Source organism: Hipposideros armiger, unplaced genomic scaffold (genome assembly GCF_001890085.2).
Source record: "Hipposideros armiger isolate ML-2016 unplaced genomic scaffold, ASM189008v1 scaffold_166, whole genome shotgun sequence".
Classification (NCBI taxonomy): Eukaryota; Metazoa; Chordata; class Mammalia; order Chiroptera; family Hipposideridae; genus Hipposideros; species Hipposideros armiger.
Window position 1 is genome coordinate 1,405,781 of NW_017731516.1, and position 9,915 is coordinate 1,415,695.

The following is a 9,915-nucleotide window of genomic DNA, read 5'->3' on the forward strand; positions in this document are numbered from 1 at the left end:
CTCTCTCTCTCTCTCTCTCTCTCTCTCTCTGATGGAGCTGAGCAGAATATTCACAAGCTGAGCAGAATATTCACAAGCTCACCCAAACTGAATGTGCCTGCTAAGCTGGTGATTGTGCTTTTCAAATATGCTAGTTGCCATTTGGGGTTGTTTTGTTTCAGAGTCTCTGTTTAGCTGTGTACCTACCCTCAGAGCAAATGTATCACAAAGGGTGCAATTTTGTAAATCAAAAAATCAAGAAATAAATAGGTTAGCAACTAGAAAACGCCAGAGAGAGATAAGTCCCTGCCAATTGTTTTTCAAGCCTCAGCCCAGCTGTGTTTATTTCCATCCATTATATATCCCACAAGGGTCAGGCTTCCAGCTGGGGGGAAAGAGCTCAGGGCCTGAGAGGGGAGAGCACCATCACTGCACCGGGCTAGGATATGGTACTGCCAAGCCAGGGCCGGGCAGATGTTCCAAGCACCCTGCAAGGACAACACGTAGCCTTGAAGTCAGACAGGGCTGGTTTGAGTCCTGGCTCCATAAAGCATTAAGTGTATTACATACATACAAGAACTATGCATTTCAAATATGCTAAGGATTCTATAAAGAAAATGCCTTCTAAAAATTCCAAGGCACTTAGCTCTGTCACTCTTATTTTCAACTTGTGTGTAAAAACACCTATGGCAAGTGCTTTGGAAGTGCTACAGGCACTTCCAAAAATGAAGAAGAAAATATGTGGCTTCTTAAGCAAAGGAAGACATTTAGATTCTTTAAGAGGCACATTTGGAACTCCTGAAAGTGACCTTATTCAGAAACTATTCTGGTCATCTGGGAAATAAGCCTAGGACTACAAATATTTGCTTTTGTTCTACTCTTCAATTTATTACTCAATCTCAGAGAAATTAAAGCATTAATAACTGATGTTTATGCAGGTGACAGGATCAGCTGTGTCACCTTTAGTAAGTTTCTTAATGTCTCTGGACGTCAGTTTCCTCATCTTTAAAATGAGTACAATAATGACAGCTATCTCCAAGGTGTATTGTATGGTGAGGGTAAATGAGAGAACATGAGCAATGTATTTAACACGGTGTCTAGCACATGGCCAGAATTTAACAAAGGAAGCTAAAACTACCCGAATGGGCCAGCTGAGAGGTCCACTTACGGTAAACATTTCTACCACCATCAGCCATTCAGGGATGAGTTCAACACAGCCCAGCCCCAACCTGTACCCTCTAACCTTAACTGAGACTCCCTGACCTGGGAAAGCCTTGGGGAGGGTCACAGTTTCAGATTGAAGGAGCAAGCGATTGAAGGTGCACGAGTTCCATGAAACTGGAAGGCACGCTCTCTCGCTCTCTCTCTCTCTCTCTTGAAAAGCTCCTTTAACCCAGCCCACCATGAAGTCTGAAATTCCCTAATTCATTCACTCCTTTAAGTCCTTGACTCTTTTCAAATGAATGTAACAAATGATTATATGGAATCAGGGAACCATTAGCTATTTAACATGTGATGATAATAATCATAATATCATCGATTCCACACCAGCTTGTACCAGTCCCCTCTGGGCCTTGTAATCACTGCTAATCTTCCCAGTCATACAAGGTAGATGCTGTGCCCATTTTAAGATGAGAGCACTGAGGCTCAGAGAGGCTAGGACAGCACTCAGGGCCACAGAGCCTGTCCATGGAGCAGGAATTCAAACTCATTTCTGTCACATGTTCTGTTACATCATGTCCCCTTGGCATTCTGTAGGTTAGCTCTACACATAATACCTGAGCACCCATTGTGGTAGAGCAGTTAGGGAGGATCTTGAAGAAATAATATTGACCACAAGTTAAATGTACATGTTAACCAATCTCCAAGACAGTCCCCAGTGAACCCCCTTCCTGGTATTCAAGCCCATGTGTAGTCCCCTCACTCAGTGTATGAGAGTTGGGCTATGAAACTAATTGAATACACCGGGAGTGGTGGCATGTCACTTCCAAGGTTAGGTAGATTCTGCCTTGTTCTCTTTCGGGTCACTTTGACTCAGGGGAAGCAAGCTGCCATAGCTGCCGTATCTTGAGGACACTCAGGCAGCCCAGTGGAGAGGCCATGGTACAAGAAACTGTGGCCTCCTGCCAACAGCCATGTGAGTGATCATATTGGAAATGGATCTTAAGCCCCAGTCAAGCCTTCAGATGATGCTTCTCTGGTTAACACTTTGACTCCAGCCTTGTGAGAAACCCTGATCTACAACCATTTCTGACCCTGAGAAACTTCACTGTTTTAGGCTGCTCAGTTTGGGGTAATTTGTTATGCAGCAATAAATAACTAATACGGTGGACAAATCAGATGGAATTTAGGCCTTAAAGTCTTAGCCAAGGGGAGTGGAGGAGGATGTTAACCACACGGTAATAAAGAGATGTGGAGCGTGAGGGTAGACTAAAAAGAGAGATGGGTTGAAGTGAAAACAATAATGTTATAAAAATATTAGCCAACACTTATATACCACTTCCCATGTAGTGTTCTCAGTGGTGTTAGTATATTAGCTCATTTAATCCGCATAACAATCCTATCAAAGCAGTAGTAGAGTTATCCCCATTTTACAGATAAGAAAACTGAGGCACGGAAGACAAATAACTTGCAGGGTTCCCTCAGCTGGGATGTGATAAAGCTGAAAGTCACACCAACAGTGCAGCTCTAACTTCTACAATCTTAACCATTCCACACACTGCCTCTCAGATCAAAAGAGAACCAGAGAAAACCCTCCAAGTGGGCCAAGGGTCAGAGCAAACCCCAGGCTGTTGGTCTAGAGTTGTTGATTATTGTTGTGATTAAAGACAACACAGTAAAGTACATTGTATAGCAATGCTCCATTGATTTCATTTAACCCTTAAAACACTCCCAGGGGAGAGGCAAAGAGATACTATTATCTCCCCATTTTACAGAAGACAACAGTGAGGCTGAGTGATGTTAAGGAACTACTTAGATCTCTGAATTTGAAATCAAATGAGTTTTCTCAGCAAATTAGGGAATTTTTCAACTTCAATTTAAGCAAATTCTGACATGTTGAAACTCCCTTCCTTACCTCACCCACTGACATTTACTTTTACATATTTACACTTCAGATTCCGTGCACTAAAAAAACAAATAAAGCAAAGAGGAAGCAGCCCTATGAGAAGAACATGAGGTTCATGTACCACCTTAATTCCAACCAGGAAAGAAGTATATTCATAATAAAACACAATCACAGTAATATTCAAAATCAATTTAAGCAAACAAGAGTGGCATAATTAAAGTCAGAGCTCGGGGCCTCTTTCCAAGAGAGTAAGATGGATGGAAATAACAACCACTACCCCCACCACAAGTATAATTAAATTAAATATGCATGCATATTGTTGAAGAATAATCACTATAATAGCCCCCAAAGAAAAATTTGTTTACTTGTAGTCAATTGAAAAAATGTATTACTGATTTTTTCCCCCAACAATGTAGCAATTGTGAAATGCACAGAAATGCAGCAAAACTAATGCCATGGTTAAAATATGAAGGTGCCAATGACAGAAAACTGGAGAGTTTCAAACAAACCTTAGAGCTACAACATCACAGCCATAATTTTCTCTTCCTCCACATGCCATCTGCCCTCACACACTTCCATTTCCTCTGAGCTGCAAGTCTCCAGAGGGTGCCAAAAAAAATGGATACACATTTTAAGAAAGGAAAAAACTGTATTAAAATTGTAATACTCAATACATACCGATAACAAAAGATGAATACAAGTCATGTGTATACATTTTTTATGGCACCCCAGGTATACGCACTCCACATTATCTACTCATGGGGAACTTCTTTCTTCTGTTTACACTAGAATTTCTTTGATTTGGGTTGGGGAGGATGGACTGAGATCCATCCGCATCTCTCACACATGATTTTAGGAACAGTGCCCTGTCCACCCAGGGCGTTCATTCTCAGGTCTACTATGGAGAATGATATTGGCACTAATGAGTGTTTCTTCTGCCATTATTGGTGAGGCAATTAGGTCTTCCTGACACTTGTGGCCACATAGCTCAGGCATGTCTGCAGGCGGCAGCAGGCCTCTGGGTAATCAATCATGTTTTTTGGCAGCGCTGTCAATCAGAAACTCACCTGAATGGCACCTATTGATGGCTCTCAGCATGCTGACACAGTCCCCGCTCCCTATCCTCTCTCAGGTTCATGGTAATGCTGACTTTGAGCCTGCTGTTTTTCATCATAGAGTGGAATTGCTTCATTTTTCTCTGCATGTGTTGATTCTTACCCCCTGCTTTATCCTTTCAACACTATCACAGAAAATACAGTATTCAACACGAATTCCCCAGAGGGCTTCCTGGCCGTGGTTTCAATAGATATTATTCTAGATTTCATTTCTTTTCCTTCCCGTTACCGTTAGACACCTCAAACTACATCCTGCCAATCCCTACGATAACCCAAAACACCGGTACTCCATCTTCGTCTGTATTTCTGACCGTATATTCGACTTCTCCTTAGTGTACTGAAAGCCTTAACGAACTATCAACAGGGAATCGAATAGTTCTCCCCACGTCAGAATGGTCCCCAATTTTATCCCCAAACTATATTTGCAGGAACTTCACATGCCGAATCTTTCGGAACCACCTCAGTTTCAAATAACCTGCTTCTCAAACCAGTGTTTGCTAGGTTTGGTTTGGAAAATCAGATCATAGCACGCTGCCAGCAGCCACTCAAAAGAGCTTATTTTGAGTAATTATTGCATTGACATCTTTTTCCTTTTGCTTGCTCAGAAAGCCATTAGCACTACAAAAAGACCTATTTCAATTAGAAACTGCAGCTTTATTTTTTTTATATAAAATACAAGGAAAACCTTGTCTGGCAAATTAGAGATGATGACCCAGGGCCACTTGGGACTTGTCAGAACCTATGCTCCACCCCCACCAGCACCATAACATAAGCTTGAGCCCCACCCTCAGTGTGCTTGCAAACCCATACATATTTACACACACAATGGCTAGCCCTTATCCATCCTCAAACTCATACTCATAGAAGCCACCTCCATGACGGCATGAGAGGCATTGAGGAATGACCCTTTTCTCTCTACTTTCCACAATTCTTGAGTTCGGGTTTTCCAGATTTCACCACTCCTTGTAAGTACCTTCCTCACTCCGTCCACTCACAAGAAGCGTCCGAGGCAGCTGGCAATCTGTTATCAGTGTTTTGGCAGCTTCCCACACAAACACAAATGGGAATATTATTGCTTTCTATGAACTGTCTCCATCAGTAAGGATGATGGTCAGCACAAAAAGCATCAGTATATACAACAGTCTTTACATGGGAAGCTGAAGGCGTTTTCTTCCAAGGATTACTGCCAGGGATATTGGAGCAACCCTATTTGTTAAGGGGGCAGCAAAAAAAACAATGGTGTTAACATAGCTAAAGAATTAAACAATAGGTCAGCTGGAAAGTAAAGCTCGCCTGTGGAAAAGGGAAAGGGAAGAGGCTGCAATAATAACTGACGCTTACGACCACAAATCATGTGCCAGACACTGTGCTAAGCACAACCATGCATTCTCTTTCATAATCCTTATTATTGCGCTACCCTGTGAGACAGGTCCTATTGTGAGACACACTTCCCAAATGAAGAAACAGGCACAGTGATACAGATCGGCCAAATAGGGAGCAGTGGAGTCAGGACTCAAACCCCAGACTGCCCCAGTTTTTAATTACTTTGTTATTCTATGTAGTCAGGCTGGACTCAGGACTCTCCAGGGGAGAGGGTTATAGCGGCCCTGGATGCTAAACTCTCTTAAACACCTTTTACTTGGACCGTATATCCACCAAATAACCTTCAGGTTATAATTTGGCCTCTCTGGTATCATGACAACAGGGAGAGTTTTGTGAGGCGTATGAGAGTGGTTTCTCCCTGTAAAATGATGAATGGGAGGTTGCTTGCCTACCTCAGCCTCCTGAACTTCCAGTCACCAAGAGTCAGGCCCTTGAGCCTGAGCACACCCCAGCTCTGTGAACTGGGGGCGCATCCTGGAAGGCTCCAGCTCCACCCGGCCCGCCTTTGTGCAAAATCTTCACCATTTCCAACCTCCAATTTTTATTTTTGTTTTCTACAGACACTAAACCTCAGTGTCCTTTTTTAGCTAAGGGAAGGTGGCAAGTGCAAATTTGTCAATGCTTTGAGAGCCTCACCCTGCCTCATTTCAACTCTACGTTCTTTTCTTCCCCTCGCCACAGAAATAAGTTTTCATTAAAACCAAAAGACTCCCCATTATCAATGCTCTTTAGAACTGGTTGACTCATATGTACCAATTCTATTAGCATCACTGCAATATCAGCTTGCCTTTGTCCAGTTTCTGGAAATAAGTAATATTTGAGCTCATCCCTTGATTGCTATGCTAACAAAACCCTGTATATACCATATATATATACATATATATATTGTTTGTATATATATAATACATTACATACAGTACCTACATATAAAATACATTTTTATCTATCTTTTATCTGAAGGAAAAGGCTCTGCCAAGCACTGAGTGTTTGCCATATCCTGACAGGTCATGCTCCAAAGGCATGGCCTGCCCACACCCGTTCTAAGGACCCATCTATGCCCTGATTCCACAGAGAAGGTCTGTGAATCAAGAGGAGCTCATCTGGACACTCACAACCACTTATCAGGACCTGATGGAAAAAGTGAGCTCAGGCCATCAGGATGCCATCTTGGCAACTTGACTGGGAAACACTGGAAGACAAGGCTGCTGAGCAACGGTGCTGAGAGCCAATGGAGGCATGCAGTTAAGCTTGGGCCAGGACAAGCCATCAGCACACTGACACCGTGAGGGGGTAAAAAGTCACAGCAGTTTAGAAAGAGTCAAGAAGCTGAATGGAACAGAGGCGTTTAGAATGGCATAGACTCATGTGGAAAAGCATGTGCCAAGCAGTCCTGGTTTTCAGGGTGATAAACGTAGTAGAGAAAGCATGAAGGATGCCTGGGGCTTGAGAGGAAGGGAAGAGAACCAAAGCATCAAATGAAATTAGAAATGAGCAAATGACTGACCCAATCAGAGCTGCGATGTGGAATTCAGGAAGGAAGGAAGGAAGGAAGGAAGGAAGGAAGGAAGGAAAGGAGGGAGGGAGGGAGGGAGGGAGGGAGGGAACACTGACACCTTCTATAACACATATAATGTCCTGAATTCTTCCCAAGGACAAACTTGCCCCACAGGACAGTCCAGTTTCTCACCTAGTCTCAACTAGAGTAAGAAAGACTTTCCTACCAGTTACCGATTTACATTTTGTTCTGATGACAAGATTTATGTGGCTGAGCACACACCAGACAAAGTAAAGACAGAGCACAATGGCCTGTAAGTTTTAGTAGTGTGAGCAGAACAAGCAGAGGCCTAACGTCTACTTCATTTTTCCAGACATGGCCTGCAGTCAACACACCACATTATTGCCTGTCGCAAACATCCTGTCACAAACATCCTGTCACTGCCACTTAACACCATGCACTATGCACAAGCCTCATTCCAATCCTGAGGTTCTCCAATTTCACCCCAGGCCTGATCCAGGATGGGGTATGAAACGCTTCAAAAACACTCCAGTTTACAGGAAGTTTCCCTTTCACATAAAGCAAACACAATTCTTTCTTATTATGTCTGCTTCCATGAGCCCTTCCACCATTCTTGCTGAATTCTCTACTTTCATTGGGGACGCTAGACAGTAAAGGAGGTTACTGAAAATTCAAGTCCAAAGCAAAATTCAAATACATTTTCTGGGCCCTGCAGAGTGTACAAACATGGTTCCTTGCCTTAGTCTAAGAGCTGCAAACACAATGGTGAAAATGTAGCATTATGGCATGTGGCCCACAGGTCTCATTCTTTTACAATTATACCTGGATGTCGAATATCAATGTTGACATTTAAAATCTACGGAGTTGCTGAGTGTTTAAAATGGATCATGTCTAGCTTGTGGAAAAGTTGAAGTGAAGAGAAGACAGGTCTGTTTAACACAGCATGTGTTTTTTGTTTTTTTTTTTTCTAACTAGCCAGAGACAAGTTGCAGGAAAGAGTTATACAGATACTTACTATTTATAACCCATGGCCACATCCACAAAATACTTTCTTCTCTGTCGATAGACATTGTCCTTAAATCCCTTAAACAGAAAAGAGATGACGTTATTTCACAGAGTGCAAAAAAAAGTAGCTGCAGAAGGCCTAAAAGAAAATCACTGCAGGGTTGATTGAGCGTTCCATTCAAATGTAAATTTTTATCCTTGTATGACCATCTTGATGACACAGGCAGAAGCGAATTGTGCTTACAGTAAAACCTCATTAAATTGGGGCTGTGCTAATTTAGAATGTGTGGGAATTCAGGCTAAAGTTTACCTTTCTGCTAAGCAGACAGAATGACTTAGCTGCGCAAATTGATATTAAGAACAATATGCTTTGGTTTTCAAGTATCATTTACATGTAATTTATCTTAATCACAAATTAGTCTTATCTTCGTCATTAAAACAGGTCTCTTTCACATGGTTATTTGGCAAGTTCACCTAAATTTAATTGCTTTGGAGAAATGATGAAGTTATTTATTAAGAGTTCTATCATTCACAATAATTATCAAATCCCCAAATTAATACGAGTAAAAGAGGTTTTGCTGTATTTTATGAGTATAGCCACACAATGCAAAATCGATTTTAAGGGATTCATGCATAGGATAGCAGGTTAGCTCCATTCCACTTTGAGTTCCTATTAATTTAGATTCAGATTCATCTTTAGCAGCTTTCAGACTTTTAGCCACCATCATAACACTTGGGAAATTAAACATCCCGTCTGTCATTCTTCAGTCAAGAGAAATCCTTCCAAGATGACTCCTTGGTTTACTCAAGAATTTCTCCCCTTGTCAGCAGAGTTTCCACTTTCCTTCCCTTCTAGTACTTTCAGATCATCAATTCTTTCCAGGGTTGTTTCTTCAAACTTCTGGAAGCCCAAAAGGAATTGTTTCAATTTAACTTTTTAGCACTGAGACCCCAAAGGAGAACCCGGAAGCAGTGGCCACTCTAGGAAAGAAGGCCAGACAGGACTGGCCGCTGGGATCCCGGGCTCTGAGAGGAGAGTGGCAACAGGCCCACAAAGGCCTAGCCTATCTCTGCTGCAGTGCAGACACTTCTGCGCAAGGTGGGCTATTCAAGAGGAAACTCCAACTCATAGAAAATCGTCCCAGCCTCTCTTCTGGCTAAAGGAGAACTGGCTTTCAGGCCAGAAGTCTTTTCAGGACTATCTGCTGGACAGAAATTAAGAACTTCCATTGCAAACAGGCTTCCTCTCGGGAATGACAAGAGAATTACTAATAAGGGGAGAGAGTGAGTACCCACAGAGCACCCAAACACACCACAGAATGAAGTATCCCATCTTAGTAGCTAGCACTTTCTTCCTTTTGCTATGCATTGGGAGTTTTTTTAACTGGGGCTCATAAGCAGGCTTGCAAAGCCTTAAAATGTGTATATACAAAATTTTGTGACCATAGTTCCCACATTCACAAATGGGCTTGTGACCTAAAAAGGGGTCTCCTGCTGTTGAGGGTATATACAGTGATGCTAGAGAGTACGAGTTTTGACACTCACTAGTAATACCAGGCAACCCAGGATGGTTAAACTGAAAAGATTCAAGCCCCGGTATTACTCAAAAAGAGAGCAGGCCATGACCAAAGGAAAAGAGTCATCTAAAAAGCACAGCATCTGTTCCCTGGCTCCTGCCAAACCGGACACCATGGTAACAGCATCACAGCCGGCTGGGCTTCCTGAAGAGTCTCAATTGTCTCTCCTCAGCAAACACCTGCACCTTTTCCAGGCATGCAAGAGAGTGATTTACTCATCATGCCTCATTAGCCTAGTGTGGCAGTGATTACACGAAAGGTGTGGACAACACC

General features: G+C 42.5%; 1 protein-coding gene across 1 annotated transcript in view; it reads right to left on the minus strand.

Annotated features, from left to right (window-relative positions):
• Nucleotides 1-9,915, minus strand: part of TPH2 (tryptophan hydroxylase 2) — a gene marked incomplete at its 5' end in the record, with an annotated part of 114,842 nt that overhangs the window by 84,694 nt on the left and 20,233 nt on the right. Inside the window, one exon of the mRNA XM_019651764.1 lies at nucleotides 8,076-8,143. Coding sequence (XP_019507309.1) covers nucleotides 8,076-8,143 — 68 coding nt within the window. The remainder of the gene's footprint in view (nucleotides 1-8,075; nucleotides 8,144-9,915) is intronic.